The following is a 22511-nucleotide window of genomic DNA, read 5'->3' on the forward strand; positions in this document are numbered from 1 at the left end:
GAGACATCAGACGATTCGTGCAGTGAGGCAGTATGGGTAGAACTCAGGAATAGGAGAGGTGAAGTCACAATGCTGGGGTATTCTAAAGGTGTCCCAACAGCCAGCGGGAGATAGAGGACAGAATATGTAGAGAGATTTTGGAAAGATGTAAAAACAACAAGGTTATTGTGATGGGTGATTTTAATTCCCTCTATATTGACTGGCACTCACTTTGTGCTAGGGGCTTCAATGGAGCAGAATCTGTAAGCACCATTCAGGAGAGTTTCTTGACACAGTATGTAATCAGTCTAACCAGGGAAGAGGCTATACTGGATCTAGTTTTGGGAAATGGGTTTTGGGCCCTGTCAGATGAGTGAAGTTTTAGTGGGGGAGCACTTTGGGAATAGTGACCATAATACTATGAGTTTTAAGATACTCATGGCTAGGGGTGATAGCAGCCCTCGGGTGAAGGTGTTAAACTGGGGGAAGATGAACTACAGCAACATGAGGCAGGAACTGGAGAACTTTGATTGGAGGTGGCTGTTTCAGGGTAAATCCACATCAGAAATGTGGGAGTATTTCAAAGGGCAGTTGATAAGAGTTCAGGAGCAGCATGTTCCTGCGAGAATGAAGGATAGATATGGCAAGTTACGTGAACCTTGGGTGACCAGAGATATTATGACCTTGATCAAAAAAAAAGGAAGCATACACAAAGTCTAAGAGGATGGGAACTGATGAAGCCCTTGAAGTATATAAGGGAAGTAGGAAAGAACTTAACAAGGAATTAGAAGGGCTAAGAGGGGTCATGAAAAGTCATTAGCAAACAGGATTAAGTAGAATCCCAAGGTTTTTTGTACATATATAAAAAGCAAGAGGGTAATCAGGGATAGGGTTGGCCCACTCAAGGACAAAGGAGGGAATGTATGTATGGAGCCAGAAGAGGTAGGTGAGATCTGAAATGAATACTTTGTGTCAGTATTCACCAAAGAGAAGGAATTGGTTGATGATGATCTCTGGGAAGGGAGTGTTGAGTTTCTAAGCCAAGTTGCTATTAAAAAGGAAGAGGTGTTGTGTGTCTTCAAAAGTTTCAAGGTAGTTAAATCCCTTGGTGCTGTTGGGATCTATCCCAGAATATTGAGGGAGGCAAGAAAACAAATTGCTGGATGCTTTCCGGAATGGGGGGGGGGGGCTGTGACTAGTGGTGTTCCACAGGGATCAGTGCTGGGACCTCTGCCATTTGTGTCCTACATAAATGATTTGGAGGAAAATGTCAAATTAGTAAGTTTGCAGATAATACAAAGATTGGTGGAGTTGCGGGTAGTGAAGAAGATTGTCAGAGGATACAGCACGTTAGAGATCAGTTGGAGGCATGGACAGAAAAATGGGAGATGGAGTGTAATCCAGACAAATGTGAGGTGATGCATTTTGAAAGGTCAAGTACAAGTAAAAATTATACGGTGAATGGCAGAACCCTTAGAAATATTGATATGCAGAGGGATCTGGATGGGCAGATCCACAGACCACTGAAGATGGCAATGCAGGTAGATAAGGTAGTAAAGAAGATGTATGGCATGCTTGCCTTCATTTGCATGGGCATTATGGATAGGCAAGTTATGCTGCAGCTTTGTAGAACTTTAGTTATACCACACTTGGAATATTGCTTACAATTCTAGTCACCACACTACTAGAAAGATGTAGATGCTTTGGGGAGGGTACAGAAAAGATTTACCAGGATATTGCCTGGTGTGGAGGATTTTAGCTGTGAAAAAAGGTTGAACAGACTAGGTCTGCTTTCACTGGAATGCAGGAAGCTGAGGGGTGACCTGATAGAAGTTTTTAAGATTGTGAATGAAATGGATAGAGTAGAAAATATGAGGCTTTCTCTCAGGGTGGAGGGGTTAATTATTAAGGGACACAGGTTCAAGGTGCCGGGGGTGTTGGGGGAGTTTAAAAGAGATGTGCGAGGCAAGTTTTTCGCACAAAGGGTAGTGAGTGCCTGGAATGCTGCCAGAGGAGGTGGTGGAAGCAGACACTATAGCAGCATGCAAGAAGCACCTGGACAAATATATAAACAGGAAGAGAATAGAGAGATACAGATCCTGTAGGTGAAGACAGTTTTAGTGTGAAAGGGCAAAATGTGTCAGTGCAGGCTTGCACAGCCGAAGGGCCTGTTCCTGTTATGTATTTTTCTTTATTCTTATCTATTGGACTTTGATGGAGAATTCATATAGTGCTTACAACATAGACACGGGCCATCTGGCCCCACAGAGCCCTATTATTCTTTTTGCTCTACTAAGCCTCATCTCACCCTCCTTAATCTATTAGCAACATATTCTTCCATTCCTTTCTTCTTCATGTGCTTACATTGTTTTCCCTCAAAATGCATCTATTCTCTTTGACTCAACTATTTTTGTGGCAGCGAGTTCTATAATTATAACCAGTCTTTGGGTTTCTCCTGAATCCTCAGATGAATTTATCAGTGATTATTATATATTTATAAGGTTTAATTCTGGTCTCATCTAAAATTGGAAACATCTTCCCCAAATCTTTCCTCATAAAGCATTTCAATCTCAATAGTCATAGGGAAATACAGAACAGAAACAGATCTTTCAGTCCAAGCTGACCATATTCTCAAATTAAGCTAGTCTCACCTGCCTGCACTTGGCCCATATCCCTCCAAACATTTATTCAAATTCTTTTCTCATTGTCTTTTAAATGTTGCAACCATACCCGCATCCACCACCTCCTCTAGCGGTTCATTCCACACACAAATCACTCTCTGTGTAAAAAAAATTGCCCCTTAGGACATTTTAAAATCTTTCTCCTGTCACCTTAAAGATATGCTACCTAGCCTTGAAATTCCCCCATCCTAGAGGGGAGAAAATACCTTATCTATACCTCTCATAATCCTCTACAAAGTAACCCTTTAATCTCCTACACTCCACTGAAAATGCGTCCCAGCATTTCCAGCCTCCTCATAACTCAAATCCTCCATTTCAGCATCATCCTGGTAAATCTATTCTGAACCCTCTCTAGTTTAATAACATGCTTCCTATAATAGGGCCACCAGAACTGGACCTAGTACTGCAGAAGAGGCCTCACTAGTATCTTGTACAACCTCAACATAATGTCCTAACTCCTATACTCAAAGGTCTGAGCAATGAAGGCAAGTGTGCTAAACGCCTTCTTCACCACCCAATCTATATGCGATGCAAACTTCAAAGAATTATGTACCTGAACCTCTAGGTCTCTCTGTTGAGCATTATTTATAGTAGTTCACAGAATTCCTAGAGTGTGGGAGCAGGCAATTCAGCCCAACAAATTCACACTGACCCTCTAAAGAGCATCCCACCCAGACCCCTGTTCTGCAACACTATCCAAGGTCCTCCTTTTAATTGTATAAATTGTGCCTTTGTTTGTTTTACCAAAATGCAAGAGTTTGCATTTATCCAAATTAACCTCCAGCTGCAACTCTTCGGCTTATTGACCCAACTAGTCAAGATCTCTTTATATTCTTAGATAAACCTTCTTCGTTGTCCAGTATACCACCAATTTTGATATCATCTGCAAACTTACCAACCAAGCCCTCTATATTCGCATCTAAATCATTTATACAAATGACAAACAAACTTGGACCCAGCACTAATCCCTGTAGAACACCACTGGGCTATGATAGCCATATATATCAGCTCTGGTGTCATTCTAGTAAATCTAGAGATATGGTGAGGAGTTAGGGCAGCGTTGAAATCAATTATTAATGAATTCACATCTTTGTGTCGCAAATTGACTGGTTCCACTGGTGAAGAAAAAAGAAAGTCACGTTTAAATTCTAGAACAGGAACTCACCCACACAGATGGAGTCTTCCAAAGTGGATTACCTCTCTTTTCCAACCCTGGGTGGTACCAGCATAATATGTACTGCTGGGATGAAGTTCAGTAGAACAGAGTGCACTGACGTGACCACTGCTGTAGCAGAGTGGCAGAAGCAGGTGCCAAGTGGCTCCAAAGTCTCGTGAGAACTCCAATCTAATAGGATCTGAGGCTGAACTATCTGTATTGCATCCAACATTGATCTGAAATCATATGAGAAATAGATATCACTAATGGAAATAATTTAAATTTATATTTTCTTTCACAGATAATAAAGATTTTACATATTTGTGTTGAAATATGTTGCATTTGAACAGTTGATATCACATAGTTTTCAACTGGCTTGCAACAAGGTTTCGGCTCAACAGATATGAATTGGAATTTTGAAATATTCTTAGAGGAGCTCTTTTATTAAATCTTCCAGCTGTGTTGTTACCAAGGTACCATATCTATATACATTGTGTAGCAGCAGTGATGAATACTATGTTACAACTGTATCATTTTTATCTACAAGAAACTACTGGCACTATTAGCAGAATGATGTTTTGTTTGGTACTCTATTCCTTTCAAAAAAGGTATTAACTGGGGTATTTTAAATGGTTAATACTTTTGTTGTTTTATTCTAAATATTTGTTGGCTGGGTTACAGGTTGGTCCAAGGAGATGTCCTCGGTCTTCCAACATGTTTTGTTTAGCCTGGCAAAGTATAACAATAAGTCTAGGATATAGAGAAGACACTCTGTTTCAGATAACTTTAGCAGCTGTTAATATTTTATTCCTCCTTGGGACACCACAACTTTGCACTGTGTGGGTTCCACAGGAGGGAACAAACTGGAAACCTCTCATGGATGTCACCAGCATCTGAACCTCAATAATGTGCTTAGAGTTCGCAAAATAGGTTTTGCACAGCTAAATGTCTAAGTCATCAGTTCTAATGACAACACTCCAGGGTTCAAGAGCATTGTTTCTGGGGCCCCTCCGGAGCTTTTCTTGGGTATACTACTTTTTTGGCGCTCATCTTTCAAACTCCTTTATTTGATGATGCAGTCTCTTTGCAACATTAGCTTTGGTATTGGTGCTGATGCACTGGCCATTTAGGTTTCATGGAAGCAGAATTCGAAGAATTCAACAACACCCTCAATAATCATGACGACCATATGAAACTTAAAACCTCAAAACACAAGGAAAGCATTAATTTCAAATGTCACCATATCTAAATCAGCATAAAATAGTAGGCATAGATTACCAACAAATGTTCCTTTTTAAAATAACTGACAAATGCCTTTGCACAAAATGCCATCATCATAAACAATTTCCACAGACTGATGTGGTCATAGCTAAACAATTGCAATTTTGTCTCAAATTAATCATTGTATTTTAAGTAATTTGCAGTATGTTAGAGGTGTGATAGAGTCATAGGTGAGACATACATAGCAAGGACTGAGGAAAAAGTGAGTCTGCACACAGAAGAGACCCCTTTTCCTCTGGTCCTGCCTTCTCCAGCCCACCTTCTTCTAATTCCTTTGTCTATGGCCCCTCCACCTCCGGGCCCACAGCCTTTAGCCTCTCTGTGTCTGGCCCCAGCAGACTTACTTACTGCTGCAACTCACCTTCTCACTGGTCCTCCAATCATACACTACTTCCCTCCCAGTTTGCTGCTATTAGGTTCTCTATGAGCCTATCAGCGGTGAACTTTCTCTGTTCTGAAGAAAGGTCACTGGATCCAAAACATTAATTCTGCTTTCTCACTGCAGATGCTGCCAAATCTGCTGAGGTTTTCTAGCAATTTCTCTTTTTGTTTCTGATTTCCAGCACAATGGTATTATGGCTCAGTGGTTAGCATTTCTGCCTCACAGCGCCTGAGACCCAGGTTTGATGCCAGCCTCAGGCAACTATCTGTGTGGAGTTTGCACGTTCTCCCAATGTCTGCATGAGTTTCCCAGGTACTCTGGGTTTCCTCCCACAGTCTAAAGATGCGCAAGTTAGTTGGACTGGCCATGCTCAATTGTCCCATAATGTTAGGTGGGTTAACCATGGGAATTACTGGGGTGGGTCTGGGTGGGGTGCCCTTCGAAGAGTCGGTGTGGACTCAAGATAGCCTATTCCCACACTGTAGGGATTCTATGATTCATCCACAGTTCTTTCAGTTTTTTTGTGAATTTTCTCTGACTAGTCATCCCCATAATTGAATTTTCCTGGGCAATTTGGCCAATTTTGGTGATGAATGTGCTTACTGCCCTCAAATATTTTGGTTTTGATATGCTTCCTATGTGGTTGGAACCTCAAGGTTGTAAGATGTGGAAAAACGAATTTAACAATCTGAGACAGAAGCAAGCACCTCCAATTGTTGTTACCTCAAACTGAACAATGGTATTCTCATTAACATCCAGATCGCGAGTGGTAATGGAATGTTCCCCAACTACATTTGACACGAAGACGATGGCGGAATCTTCCTCCCTTGACAATGGACAAACAAACCAAAATATCAAAGCTGCACACTGACAAGTTAATCAAAACTATACAAAGAGAGGGCTCAGTCACTGTCACCGTATTGATTAACATCAATGCTATAACAATACTGCTTTATAGCAATGGCCTTTAAATTTAATGTGAAGCCAGAAGAAACACTTGTTCTCCTCTTGGCTCCACTACACACTAAGTAGAAGGTCTCTTTAAGGTTATTGCTTTAACTGCTAAGTACCTGAGAATACTGTTGTGTCAAGTTGATAGCAAGTGTTGTTGTACAATGGGCCTGACCCAGATATTTTACAACCATGAACAGGTTTTGGTGTTGATGTACTTCAAGACTAAGTTTGGTGTCTATTACAATGTCTCAGGTCTTTGATGTTCAGCATAATAGATTTTCCTATTACTAAATATATTAACTTATGCCAAATCATTTAGTAATTTAGATAGATATTACTTGTTGTGAAGGATGTTATACTAAACAACCGTTTCTGAATTGTCACATTAAATAAATCAACTGTAACCATTGACAATTATAACTTGTATTTATATACTGCCATTAACATATAAAACATTCTATGACATTTCACAGGAATGTAACCAGACAAAATTTGACACTGAGCCACATAAGCAGATATCCTGCTCAGAGGTAGGTTTGAGAAGCATCTTGAAACAGGAGAGACTTAGAAAAGACAGAGATTGAGAGAGGACTTTATTATGTTTAGCCCAGTCATTGGTTTAGATTATAAGAACTTTACACAGACACCAATTAATAACCTCAGCCACAGGCAAAGTTCTTATTCTTACGTGGCTCCTTTTGATACATAAGGACAATAGAGGCCAATGTTTCCACCAGGGAAGAAGAACCAGTTCTCGTCTTTGGGTCCGAGGTCAAATGTATCCAATAATATGTCAGGATTTTTCTGATTATTCCCATCAATAATGAGGTCATCGATGATCCAGATTTCTTCCTTTTGCCCTTTGTCATTGAACAGAAAATCAGAATGAAGCTGGCTTCAATTTCTTAGCAGTCAAGCAAACTATTTATTGTGCAGCTTAATTAGAAATCCAATTTTAATTCTGTACAACTTTACAACTATGCATCGAAGTTTAATTATTTCTCTTTCTTCAGCCAGTTCAGATTTCCACAAAAGTAAAATAAACCATTTCATTCAGTACTTTCTTAAAGAATTTTAAATGCTGATACAAAATCTAGATTTGTTGCTAATTCAACATTCTTACCATTGTACACAATAGCTATCATAGTTAAAGAATAAAGATAAAAAGATTATTGAACATAAATCTGCTTTAACTTACCTTCTTAATTTTAATCAGTAGTCAAAATAAAAGTTATTTTACACCAAATCCAACTAGATTATTATTCATTGAGATTTAACATTTTCAGTGACAGTAGAAGAATCTGGAAATTAGATTATGTTTATAAAATCATTGTAATGTTGTTTACTAAGTTAAGAAGATGGGTGATTTGCTTTCTAGCACCGGAATGAATGAAGGACTTACTAGATGGGATGTTATGGTCCCACTCATACTATCATTAACTGTTTTCTGACTTGGAAGGTGGTGTTTTAATAGGGCTATATATTAATAAGCCTATTTATGTGAGACCTTGCCCATTTTATGCACGAATAAAAAGGAGAGGAGTTGCATCTGATGTGTAGTGTCTTTGTGCTCTTCAAAGAAACAATACAAAGTTCATTTTTGGTCACTGAAACACTTCAGAAATGGAAATGTAACAGAATAGCTCTTTGAAGTAGGTGCAGACAGTACTGGGGCAAAATTGAATAAGCTTTACTCTGCATCTGCCTGTTCTGTTCCTAACCAGATCATTTACTAATGACAGTAAGCATAAAGGTAGTAAACACTCCATTAACAGGAAAAAGATTGTCTGTCGGAAAAAGATTGTCTGTAATCCTTCCATGTATTAAACCTCAAATACCTTATAAGTTACAGCAGAACATCAAATAAGAGAGGTGTTCTGGAAATCAACATTCATTCTGTAAGCTATTAACAAATTGACTGAATTAATTGCCACTAAAAATGGAAGTTGAGCTCTCTGAGGGACCCCAGAGCTATTCAGCAACGAGGCATCTAAACATAATTCCAGCTTGTTACCTTCATTGTGGGGCTGCCAAAGGCGGAATCGAGTTGCATTGGTCTGGGCTGTATGTGGTAAGGGAACATTAATAAAGAGGACCTCTGTTGTCTGAGGGAAGTAGAATTCATCCATCAAATGCCAGGTTATGCCACCATTAATGGAATACTGCAGCAATACAGAATGTGACCGATCAGGGACACCTGAATCAAAACACAGGATTGGGGACAATAAAATTGTCATTAAAATAATTCAGATAAAGCACATATAGTAATTAGATTACCTATGATTGATCATAGATACTAAATACATTTCATTTTAGAAAACCGCTTAATTTTAGTTTGCATGCCATAAAATGTCAATACTTGCCCACTGAGAAATCTCACAGAGAGCTGATGAAGTTCACCACATAAGCAATTAGCAAATGCAGGAGATTATCTATTGAAGGCTTTCATGATATAATAACCAATGATGGAATTTACATGGCAAATTTTAGAAATGATTCTAATGATGAAGGTGAATTCCTCAGAGTAAGGTGTTTTCAGACAAATTTTGAAACCTACACTTTGCATCAGCAACCAGCTTTAGATATTTTGAAATGCATACCACATTGAAATAGCTACTGTGAAATGAACAGAAGTTTTCAGCCTCAAACAGTGAATGTATCCTAACAGCACTGTGGGTGTCCCTACATCCCAAGGACCACAGCAATTCAAGAAGACAGATCACCTTTACCTTCTCAAGGGTAATTAGGGATGGCAATAACAGTACCACTTATATCCAGTGAAAGAATAAAAACAATATATACATTCACCCAATCAGATGGGTTATATATAACACTTCTGTGCAATGTATAAATAATAAGATGACCTTTCTTCCCTGCCCATTCTACCCATGAAAAATGCGGCCTACAAAAATATCAGAGCAAAACTTCTGGGCAGTCACAGTTCCAGATTTCTCCAATTTTCCATGTTGTTCCTGAACTAGACTGTATGACAAGGAAAAAGGCTGAGCTAAAGACAACTGCTGCCCCACAAGGGAATCATCTGATCATCTTGTCCACCATTTTGACAGTGGGTGTGGTAGTAGTAGAAAGGAAGCAATCAACACAGGGCCAAAATACAATAAAAATATGGGCATACAAATAAAAAAAAATATTATTATTAATTTAAATAGTAAGTTATTGGAAATGTATTCTGGTATTTCAAATTGCAGATGGAATTTAATGATTTGTGAGGTAACAGAAACAGGCGTGAAAAATTTCTTTGGTTTTGGATTCAGCATTTAGAAATGACACAAATCACAAAAATTCATTTGATCTTTATTTACATACAAACTCAGAATAATAATCCATCATTGCTGAGACTTGTTCAAATGGCAAGCTAATATATTTAATTAAAATTGGTGAGCCACATCATAGTAGTCAGTGTTATCCAAACCATGTATGACACATTGCATTAATTAGTTATAGCTCTTTGAAGAACTTGTGTGTAATCCATGAAAAAGCGTTCCATCTAACCAGAGGTGAAAAAAATCCATCATTTAACTTACATTTAAACATGTATTAAAAACAAGTGCTTCCTTTTTTCTGAAGGATTAAAAACATAAATGGGTGTCCAAATGTTGTCTTAAATAAATTATTCAGCTCAACTGCTGACGAGTTAATATTTTTTATCATGATCCATGGCATGATCCATCTTTCAGTTTAATTTGCTTTTACTAGCTTGTTAGTAACAGTTACTCTGGAATTCACACAGAATTTTCCAGACTTCTTTCCAAAATCTCTGAGCATTAATGTTGCTTTTGGGAATTCTTTTATATTCTATTATGTGATCAGTACTTTCTTCGAACATCTAATTTTCTCTCCTTATCTCTTTGAGATTATCTCTTACTATGCTTTAGTGAATAGTCATAGGAATCAACTATTGATCTTGAGGAGATGCAGAAGTGCCGCCTGGAGTAAGCTGCCATTAAACATTATCCTCTGCCTGAATCCCCCATGAAGGTACATCTAATCCTTGCTCAATGTCATCCTAAAAGCCCAGCACAGGAACTCATCAGGTAAGAGATCATGAGTGCAAACTCACATTCTTCCTGTCTGCTTTACTGTATAAGTACCAGTTCCTGTGTCATTCCATCACAGAATGGATGTTATGGTCCTGGAGGAGGGGCAAGTAATATCAGAAACACCATTGCTAGTATAAATGAGGCCTTTGGGATTGTCCACAATGCCCTCTGCAATTAATTGACATGTTGTTGTAAGGGTTCCATATGGAAGTTAGACATTGAGCGAGGTACAGAAAAGCAACTAGTGACAGTGCCACAGTAGCCCTGCAGTCAATGATTTCTAGACAATATAGAAATGGGTGAGAAAAATTACAACTGAGCTTTCTGATTTTTTTCTTGAAAGGGAAAAACAACCAAAATTGGTGAAGGATCCAACTTGAAAAAGTAGTTTGTCTTGTCCGTTCAGATGTTGACTAATCTACTGCATTTATGACACTTCTCACTCCATTTCATGTACTTATTTTATACATACATAGATACTTTACAATATTTGCCACATTGTTTTTATCTCTGTAACATGAAGTCTGAATATTCCAACTGACAGACACTTTGACTGCTTGAGATTCTTTTTGATTTTCGTACTGGCAAAAAAGCAGAAAAACACACCTTTAGCTATGAACTTAAATGAGAATTGAATGTACAAAGTGTTTGTACACTCCAGGTCCCTGGAAACCAACATCCTCAATCCCTCCTGCAGGAAATAAAGAGATAAATGAGTGGCTTGAACAAATGAGATTGTCGTTGTACAAAGAGCATACAGATTGCTAACAACATTCCTGCAAAGTGCAATTTAGAAATGAGTTTGAGAATCTGTTGTTACTTTCAAAAATGCTGACAAATAATTTGACATGAACAAAAATCCTAATTAACTCATCTATATTTAAATATTGAAGGAAACAGTGTCCAATAACACAGTGCAGTGTGTTAAAAGTATTAACATAGTACATCTGCTGTGTCAATTCAATAAAGTGAAAGTAATTTTATTCCCATTTAAAATCTAACTTTTGGCAGAAAGGTTACTGCACTTCACAAAGGATTATACTTCATTTGTTTCATTTTATTGTCATTGCCTTCCACTTAAAGCAAAAATGACTTTGATAAATGAGGTATTATTTATAGCAATTCTATAAGTCACCATCGTTGAGGGTGTTGAGGCACTGAATTATTTTCTATCAGACCAGTCTTCAAAAGAGTAATTGTATCTTATGCCTTTTGGGGCAGACACATGACACGGATTAGTGCTTAAATTACACCATTGTTAGGATCTACCAAAATTATATCAGACTAATGTGGACAGTGGCTTTTTTGTACTGGTTAGGAGCAAAAGCTGCAAATGAAAAATGATCTATTGAGAGAGTTTTTTTTATTACAAGGAAATTAGGCAGAAACAGGGCAGATAAAATAACAGCTCACACTTACAGTTCAAGAAGAAGCTGACATTGCACAGACTAGTTGGCACCATATGTGCTCTGGAGTATAGTAATATGTATAAAATATAGGTTTTTTTTCCCTAAATGACTTTGGATCATTTGTGAAAATTACAATTAAATTTAGACCTGCTTCAGTCTTTATGGATGAAGTCAATAGGTTTGAGTGCGCAATGCTGCATTAACAAAAGCTTCTTTGTCATAAGGTGAAATATAGCGTAGATTTAGCCAACTGTCTGGTAAATATTGCTGTAAAATGGCACGCTGATGAACAGAAATAAATCTGATTGGGTTCAAACTGGTTCAGAATTTACTAACTATACAGGGCTATACAAGATATACATTTATTTAAAATTATGCAATATGTTGACATGCAATTCTTGTTTATTCTTGAGTGAGAAGGACAATTTCCTTTGATGCCTGCACCAGAACTGCCAACTACTTTGAGACAAATTAATAATCAACTTCTTTTTTGGTGGTAATAATAGTGAAATTGTTAGTACTCCATTGAAACTGATTTCTGGAGTCTGCACAGTATAGAACAATCTAGAAATCACTGAGTGCTTCCACAAGGGGAATTGTAAAGGTTTCTCCCAGTTGCAATTACAAAATTGTTATACGAAACCTTTAAAAATGATACATATAGTTAAATGAGAAATAACTGGATTTTTAATAGCAGGCTAACTTGCTAATTAATGCGAAACACATTCACTGGTTGCTGAGAAGCAAATTCCACAAGTCTGGATGTTAACTTTCTCCTGAATAAAGATTTCACATATTTAAAAATAAATATACATTTAAATGATTTTTAATTTTTAGCTTAAGGTGAAATCTAAAGCAAAGATAATAATTTATTGAGCCATCTGAAAATTTAAACTGTAGGGAATCAAAATATGTCTTTTTCCAAGCTCTTGAAATGTTTCATTTAATCATAGCAGAAGCAGACCTTTGGCACACTGAATATACACTGACAATATCTACTCTAAATCTACATCACTTCCTAGCACTTGGCCCATTGCCTTCAATGTCATGGCAATTCACATGCTCATCCAAGTACTTTTTAAAGGTTTAGAGGTATTCCACCTCAGCTACTCTCATTCATACTCAAGGGCTACTTATTCATTCTCACTAGGTCCTTCATTAATTGTGATGCAGTCATGCAGTAACATGACCTTCTGTATTTGTGTTGACATATGGGGAATTTGGACTCACAGAAACAAAATTAGAAGAATTCATCAATATCCTAGTTGATTATCAACACTCCATTAAACTGATAGCCACAAAAAATACACAAGGAAAGATTATATTTCCTACACATTACAATATTTGAATTGGCATAAGGCATCAAACGTATATTAACAAATGTTTTTGTTTCAATAATTGGTACTTTATAAAAGAAACAGTTTCATTTGCAAAGTATTCATTAGCTGTGAATTCAAGTTCTCTTTCATTTCAGTTAACCATGTATTTGTTTGTTGACAGGCTCCCCATGCCAGCCTCCCTCCTTCTCTATTTTTTAGCCTCTGATCTCTTCTGCTTTCCCCTTTGTGTCACTTGCTTCTTACTTTGTGCGGCAGACTCTTGCCTCATCCCATATCACCAGCCACTAGCCTCAGATACCGGGTTTGTATTCCCATGTGAAGATGGCTGTCAGTCTCATCAGGACAGATGGCACTGCTGGAGTAAGTGAGAACAAGGGGTCCACAAAATGGCATTGGAAGATCCTGGCAGAGTCTTCACAATCTTCAATTTTTCCCACTCCTGTGGCCAAATGAGGCACTTAATTGATCTAAGCAGTGCAGGTCTGCTACCAGCACTTTTCACCCATCTCTGGGAAGACCTCCTGGAGGTGGGAAGAATGTCTGGCTTTGTTCCTGGTTCAACCTTCAAATCCACCTCAATGGAATGGACAAAATCCATTATGCACTGACTGAGGTTGCCCAACTTCTGGGAGTGACAGCAAAAATGTCTCCACTATGTCACCAACCTATCACCGATAATGCCCATCAAACTAAATTCATTGAATTATTGCAGGCAGTCCAGATGAGGTGCGGACAGAGGGTGATACGCAAGCATACCGAGGCAAAAGGTTAAAACATCATTATTAAGGAGAGTAAGGTTGATATTAATGAAAATATGGCAGTCTTAGCTCTCCTGCGAATAATGGTACTGTGTAAAATATGGTGCATCCAGTAATAAGAAGGGTTTAAATGTTCAATAACATTAGCACAAAGTGTTGTGATATAAATGATATTTGGCAATAAGTCATGAGATACAGGATTCTTGGTCAAACCTATTACTGCAGGTTAAAAAAATCAAAACTACTCTATTTGCCAAAGGTACAAAGCTCAAGGTCACAATACTGTGCTCCCAGTGCGGGGCCTGGTTTGCCATCATTGCATAGTGTGAAGTGTGACTGTAATCTCCATGAATTTTCAAATATATTTCCATGAGCTTGTACCTTGTCTTAAACATCTTCAACCACAGTGTAAGCAACAATAACAAATCCTAACCCCTTTAAAGACCAATGCTGTTCCAGATTTGATGATCTCCCCATCCAAGTTCCCTCGCTCTGCTCCAAGAACTTCCGGCCAAATGTCAGGGTGTGGTTTTTCATTAAAGTCGTCTTTGAGAATTGATGGCAATGGAAGAAAGGGCACACAATTACGTCCTCCAAAGCCACTGTCACATCTGAAAATGAAAGGAAAGGCCCATCAGTAAATGCTTGTGGCACAGCACGTCACTTTAACCAGAGTGATAAATGTAACAGCCAAATATTCATTGTGCCTTGTATAGTTTTAACAAGACTTCCCTATATTTATACTCCATCCCCTATAAAAAAAAGGCCAACAGTCAATTTGTTTTCCCTATTACCTGCTGAACTTGCATACCAGATTCTTCACAAGTATGAACAAGAACTCTGCATTCCCTTTGTGCTTCAGCTTTCTGCAGTCTTCCCATCTTATCAAAGTGCATTATCTTATATTTTCCCACATTATATTCCATCTGACAAATTTTGCCCATTCACTTAATCTTTCTATATCCCTCTACAATTCCTTTGTGTCATCCTCAACAATTACCTTCCCACCTTTTGTTTGTCTTCTGTAACTTTGGCTATAGTACATTCATGCTCCCCATTCACATCATGCATATTCATTTAAATAACGGTGGCCCCAACACTGATCCCTGTGGTACTCTACTACTTCCAAGCTGCTATCCTGCAAAGGCTCCCATTATCTCAACTCCCTGTCTTCTTGTTACCCAATCCACTATCCATGTTAAAACATTACCCTCAATTCCATGCACACAGCTTATAATGTAGAGTTACATGTGGTAACTTATCAGATACCTTTTGGAAATCCAAATATATTACATTGATTCCTCTTTATCTATCATGATAGATGTGTCTTCAAAAAATTATATTAAACTTAGAAAGCTTGATTTCCCCTTCATGAAGCCATGCTTACTCTGCTCGATTATATTATGCATTTCTAAATGTTCTGCTATTATATTCTTTATATAAGATTCTACCATTTTACCAATAATAGATGGTAAGCTAACTGGTCTATGGTTACTTATAGAACAGCACAGCACAAAACAGACCCTTCAGCCCACGATGTTGTGCCGACCATTGATTCTCATGTATGCACCCTCAAATTTCTGTGACCATATGCATGTCCAGCAGTCTCTTAAATGTCCCCAATGACCTTGCTTCCACAACTGCTGCTGGCAATGCATTCCATGCTCTCACAACTCTCTGTGTAAAGAACACGCTTCTGACATCCCCTCTATACTTTCCTCCAACCAGCTTAAAACTATGACCCCTCATGTTAGCCATTTCTGCCCTGGGAAATAGTCTCTGGCTATCGACTCTATCTATGCCTCTCATTATCTTGTATACCTCACTTAGGTCCCCTCTCCTCCTCCTTTTCTCCAATGAAAAAAGTCCGAGCTCAGTCAACTTCTCTTCATAAGATAAGCCCTCCAGTCCAGGCAGCATCCTGGGAAACCTCCTCTGAACCCTATCCAAAGCATCCACATCTTTCCTATAATAGGGTGACTAGAACTGGACACAGTATTCCAAGTGTGGTCTAACTAAAGTTTTATAGTGCTGCAACAAGATCTCACGACTCTTCAAATCAATCCCCCTGTTAATGAAAGCCAAAACACCATATGCTTTCTTAACAACCCTGTCCACTGACGTGTCCATTTTAAGGGATCTGTGTACCTGCACACTAAGATCCCTCTGTTCCTCCACACTGCCAAGAATCCTATCCTTAATCCTGTACTCAGCTTTCAAATTTGACCTTCCAAAATGCATCACCTCGCGTTTATCCAGGTTGAACTCCATCTGCCACCTCTCAGCCCATCTCTGTATCCTGTCAATGTCCCGCTGCAGCCTACAACAGCCCTCTATACTGTCAACGACTCCTCCAACCTTTGTGACATCTGCAAACTTGCTGACCCATCCTTCAATCCCCTCATCCAAGTCATTAATAAAAATTACAAACAGTAGAGGCCCAAGGACAGAGCCCTGTGGAACACCGCTCACCACTGATTTCCAGGCAGAATATTTTCCTTCTACTACTACTCGCTGTCTTCTGTTGGCCAGCCAATTCTGTATCCAGACAGCTAAGTTCCCCTGTATCCCATTCCTCCTGACCTTCTGAATGAGCCTACCATGGGGAAACCTGATCAAATGCCTTGCTGAAATCCATATACACCACATCCACAGCTCGACCCTCATCAACTTTTCTAGTCTCATCCTCAAAGAACTCGATATGGTTTGTGAGGCATGACCTGCCCCTCACAAAGCCACGTTGACTACAGTTAATCAAGCCATGCTCTTCCAGATGGTCATAATCCTATCCCTCAGAATCCTTTCTAACACCTTGCAGACGACAGACGTGAGACTTACTGGTCTGTAATTGCCAGGGATTTCCCTATTTCCTTTCTTGAAGAGAGGAATTACATTTGCCTCTCTCCAGTCCTCAGGTACGACTCCAGTGGAAAGCGAGGATGCAAAGATCGTCGCAAGTGGCGAAGCAATTGCATTTCTCATTTCCCAAAGCAGCCGAGGACAAATCTGGTCCGGGCCTGGCGACTTGTCAATCTTAATGTTTGACAAAATTTTCAGCACATCAGCTTCCTCTATCTCTATCCATTCCAGCATGCACACCTATTCTTCAAAGGTTTCATTCACTACAAAGTTTGTTTTTTTTCGTAAAGACAGAAGCAAAAAACTCATTAAGGGCTTCCCCTACCTCCTCAGACTCCACACACAAGTTCCCTATGCTATCCCTGATTGGCCCTACTCTTTCTTTGACCATTCTCTTATTCCTCACATAAGTGTAAAATGTGTAATCCATTCTGTCAAGCCTTTCTCGTGCCCCCTCCTGGCTCTCCTCAGACCATTTTTGAGCTCCTTCCTCGTCTGCCTGTAATCCTCTAGAACTGAGCTTGACCCTAGCTTCCTCCACCTTATGTAAGCTACCTTCTTCCTTTTGATGAGAAGTTCCACCGCTCTCGTCATCCAAGGTTCCTTTATCTTGCCCCTTCTTACCAGTCTCAGAGGGACATATCTATTCATCACTTGCAACAACTATTCCTTAAACAGTTCCTTAAACTTATGTTTTTGTGATCTTCCTTTTCTGAAAAAAGATGTTACGCTGGCAATTTTCCAATCCTCTGGGATATTTTCAGGACCTAAAAGATTTTTGGAAGACCACTGCCAGTGCATCCACTGTCTCTGTAGCTACTTCCTTTAATATCCTGGCATATAACCTATTGGGTTCAGAGGGCTAGTCAGCCTCTACCCTCATTAATTTCCCTAGATTTTTTTTCTAGTGATAGTTATTATATGCATTTTCTCCCCTCTTTTCCCCTTGATTACATAGTATTTTTGGAGCTCTATTATTGTCTTCTTTCATCAAGATTGATGCAAAGTATCTATTCAACTCCAATGCCATTTTTTAGTTCCTCATTATTTCCCCACCCTCATCCTCTAAGGGGCAGTTTGACCTTTCTCTTCCTTTTTATATCTTTAAATAAGCTCTCATCATCTTTTCTTTTATTACTTGCTAGTTTACTCTTAAATTTATTTCCTCGTTTTATTATGTTTGTGATTGCCTATTGCTTGTTTTTCAAACTATCCAAATCCTCTGGCTTACCACTAATCTTTGCCACACTGTATGTTTTTCTTTCAATTTGCCACTATCCTTAACTTCCTTGGTTAACTATTGTTGGTTTATCCCTTTCTTCGAACTCTTCTTTGTCATTAGGGTATGTATTGTTGTGGTTCACTAGTTAGCACTGTTGCCTCACAGTGCCAAGGACCTGGGTTCGATTCCAGCCTCGGGTGATTGTGTGTGTGGAGTTTGCAAGTTCTCCCCATGTCTGTGTGGGTTTTCGCAGGGTGTTCTGGCTTCCTCCCACAGTCCAAAGATGTGCAGGTTCGGTGGATTAGCCAAGCTAAATTGCCATATATTGTCCAGGAATGTGTAGGTTAGGTGAATTACCCATAGGAAATGCAGGGTTACAGGGATAAGGCAGGGGTATAGGTCTGGGTTGGATTCTCTTTGGAGGGTTGGAGTGGACTTGATGGACTGAATGGCCTGTTTACACACTGTAGAAATTCTATGATTTTCCATTGTTGATCAATCACCATTTCTGCAAAACTGCTGACTCTACTCCAGCAAACTCTACCCTTGTTTTATTCCTATTATCTGTACTTTAGTACAGTTGTTACCAACCGATGTTGCTCAAACTCAAGCTGAATGCTAAACTTGACCACGTTAGTCACTGTTTAATAGGAGATATTTTTACACTCAGATTATTTATTAAATTTGTCTCATTACACATTACCAGATCCATAAAGCCTGATCTCTGGTTGGATCTAGGATCATTTTGTTCTAGGAAATTGTTGTTCTTCATGGCTATCTGACAATTTGATTTTCCCAATCTACATAAAGATTAAAGTCACACATGATTAATATACTGCCTTGTAACATGCCCTTCCTATCCCCCGATTTATTCTTATACATTTATACCTATAAATCTTCCAATCCAAGATATTTCTTGCTATTATGTTATTTCCACTTTGTACTAACAGAGCTAACCTGCCAATCTTTTCCTCCTGGCCAGTTATTTCCAAAAGTCATATGCTCCTGGATATTTTGTTCCCAGATTTAATCTTCTTATAACCTTATCTCTGTTATGGCTATCAAATTATTTAATGATAAATAAAGTAAACTTAAGATCAGTAAGGTTAGTTTATTTTTATGTTATTAATATATTTGTAATGTTCTGAATATTATGCGGTTAAGTGAAGAGCCATTAATTTTCTCTTTTTGCCATTTTGCCACTTCTGATCTTAGTTGCTGCTTTATAAAAATGTGTGTACATGTCATCTCTTCTGTCCCACCCTGGGCATTATCAAAATAGGTTTGTACCCAATTCCATATTTGGAAGATTGCATTCATAGGATTGACAGTACCTTATTCCTTTCTAAGATCTACATATTGAAGGGGTATCCCATTGTAGAAAAAAAACTTTGGAAATACTGTTGGCTCTTCAATACTTTGAAGTCTGTGTTCAACATGGTAATAAGAAAATACAGCAAACATTTTATTATCCTGAACCTACAGACTAGGAGTGTACAGGTAGATCAAGAGGTCCACATAATCAATGTAAAAACACACACTAAGTAATTGGACCATAATGCAGGGGTATACACATCCCTGTTATACTTAATTTATAGCATAAATTACTGAAATAATAATGCAACTTTGCCTTAAACAAAACATGCTGGCTGAGAGCCTTCTCACTCACATCCTCAACTGACTACCTGGACATCGCAGAGATCGCAATAATACAGTAAACACGTGGTATTTGAGGTACATAGTTTTTTGCCAATTTATCAAGAGTGCTGGTTCCTCAGGTGACAGTTAAAGTAAAACTTGCTGTACTAGTTTATATTAATCATAATCCACTGGACTTCATTGAAAAGTTTATAGCTTGGAATGCAAGGCTATTCAGATGGAATCTTTTAATTGCAAACATTTAATGAAAAATTATTCAAACATTTGGAAAAGATAATGCAATTTCTGATGCCCTTATGTGTAAAATTTTGGAATAAGTTAATGGTTTAAGAAATGATAAGATTGTCAAACATTGTATAAGGGGTATGACGAATGAATGAATACAAGTCTTAAGTTTGTTGGTTGTGTATCATTTTTGTAATGAAATGCATTTTTGAAATAATGTTTCATTTTTTTAAGGGCAGACCATGTAAAGACTGCATGTGGCATATACGGGTTGTGTCTTCAATTTTCTATATTGTTAACTGTAGACTGAAACGAGAAACGATCTGTTTTAAAATCAAGGATCACTGTAAGATTGCAGCAAGTGATCTGATACTCATTGTAAGCATCTTTTACACAGCTGCTTGTTTGAGCAGTGGTTAAAGTGTGGTTGCAGATGAACTAGAGCTGAAGGGTTGTATACAGATGGAGTTGCAAGTGGCTGACTGATCTGTGGACTAGTGACCGGTTAGTGATGATGAAGGCCTTCTGCCTGCCAACAATTACAGATGCATAGAATCCCTACTGTGTGGAAACAGGCCTTTCAGCCCAACAGGTCCACACTGACTCTCTGAACAGCATTCTAACACCGTATCCTTGCATTTCCCATGGCTCATCCACCTAACCTACACATCCCTGGATACTATGGGCAATGTAGCATTGCCAGTCCACCTAACATGCACATCTTTGGACTGTGGGAAGAAACCAATGCACCTGGAGGAAACCCACACAGACACAGGGAGAATGTGTAAACTCCACACAGACAGTGCCCAAGGGTGGAATTGAATCTGAGTTCCTGGCACTGTGAGGCAGCAGTTTGACAATTGAGTCACCGTGCCGCCCAATTATGTGATTGGTTCTCAGGTAGCTGAAAGGCTTTGGGCTGTGAACAAAGTAGTGAGAAGCCTTCAGGTTTCCACCAGCCCAAGAGCTCTCTCTGTTTTCTGCAGTAAAGGCTACTTTAAGCCTGTAGAAAATCAATTCACTTTTCCTTCAGCAGTTGCTGTAAGCTGCAAGTTACAATTGATAAATCAGAGAGAACTTTTATAAATGAACTAGCCATCTGGTTTCTCTTAGAGTCACAGAGTCATAATCCCATGGAAGCATCAGGAGAAGGATGACCAAGAAGTAGTATCCTGACATAGAAACATAGAAAATAAGAACAAGAGTAGGCCATTCAATATGATCTTGGCTGATCATCCAACTTAGTACCCTGTTCCCACTTTCTCCCTATTTCCTTTGATCCCTTTATCCCTACGAACTATATCTTACTCCTTCTTGACAGCGAATACTGCTTTGTGGCTGAGAATTCCACAGTCTCACCACTTTATAAGTAAAGTAATTTCTCATCTCAATCCTAAATGTATCCTAGAACTGTGACCCCTAATTATGGACTCCTGGGTCATCAGGAACATCCTTCCCGCATTTATCCTGTCTGGATCTGTTAGAACTTCAGTACAACCAAAGCTGCGCACAATACTCTAGGTGTGGTCTCATCGAGACCCTGGACAATTACAGAAAGACTTTCTTCTTTCTGTATACAAGGATACCTGGGTCTCATTGCTTCTCCCTCTTTCTCAATCTATCACCGTTTAGATCATAATCTGTCTTCTTTTTTTTTGTTTCCAGAATGAATGATCTCACATTTATTGACATTATACTTCATCTGCTTTTGCCACTCTCTCAACTTGTCCAAATCATGCTGAAACTTCTCAGCATCTTCCACACAGTTCATCCTGTCATCCAGCTTTGAGTAGTCTGCAAACCTGGAGATAATATGTTTAGTTTTCTCATCTAAACTAATAAAATATATTGTGAATAGGTGGGGTCCAAGCACTGATCCCTGATGTACCCGCCTAATCACTGCCTGCAACTTGGGAAAAGACCTGTCTACCCATTTCCTGTCTGCTAGCCAGTTCTCTATCCATGTCAATACATGATCCAAATTCCATGTACTTTAATTTTCCATGTTAATCTCTTATGTGGGATCTTGTCAAATGTTTCTGAAAGTTCAAATAAACCACATCCACAGACCAACACAAGAATCATCAAAGGAACTATTGAACTGCCTTCTTATCCTTTCCTTCTGTTCAGAACACCATTTTTTTTCTGTCTCCGTCTGTGAGTGTAAGGAGGGGTTTATAAAGAGTTTTAATTAGTAAAGTTATATGCTGATGGTTCATAACTGTTTACCTGGAGCTAGAGTCTAATTACATCTGATAAATACCAATTTTTGTTAAGTACAGAAAGCTGACCTGCGCTTTTTGTCAACCTGGGTCTAAAAGGCAGGTAAACTGGGAAATAATGCATACTTTAAAAAACCTTTAACTTGGGATGACTCTATGGAAAGCAGGGCTTGATTCTCAGTGAGCTGTGACAATATCATTACCTAAATTGTTCCCTTGCAGTGCTGTTAAATTCTTTTGCTTTGTAAACCTATGTAGACTCTCTCCAGAGCCCACTCCCTCCATTAGTAACATGAGTAGTTCTCTACTCACAGGATGCTGCC

General features: G+C 38.7%; 1 protein-coding gene across 1 annotated transcript in view; it reads right to left on the bottom strand.

Moving 5' to 3' along the window:
• LOC140466901 (reelin-like) overlaps window positions 1-22511 on the bottom strand; it is a 371462-nt gene that overhangs the window by 62232 nt on the left and 286719 nt on the right. The window contains exons 36-41 of the mRNA XM_072562696.1: window positions 14435-14612; window positions 11101-11185; window positions 8448-8630; window positions 7122-7293; window positions 6203-6305; window positions 3826-4052 (exon numbers count right to left, since the gene is read on the bottom strand). Coding sequence (XP_072418797.1) covers window positions 3826-4052; window positions 6203-6305; window positions 7122-7293; window positions 8448-8630; window positions 11101-11185; window positions 14435-14612 — 948 coding nt within the window. The remainder of the gene's footprint in view (window positions 1-3825; window positions 4053-6202; window positions 6306-7121; window positions 7294-8447; window positions 8631-11100; window positions 11186-14434; window positions 14613-22511) is intronic.

This window comes from Chiloscyllium punctatum, chromosome 44 (genome assembly GCF_047496795.1).
Source record: "Chiloscyllium punctatum isolate Juve2018m chromosome 44, sChiPun1.3, whole genome shotgun sequence".
Taxonomy (NCBI): Eukaryota; Metazoa; Chordata; class Chondrichthyes; order Orectolobiformes; family Hemiscylliidae; genus Chiloscyllium; species Chiloscyllium punctatum.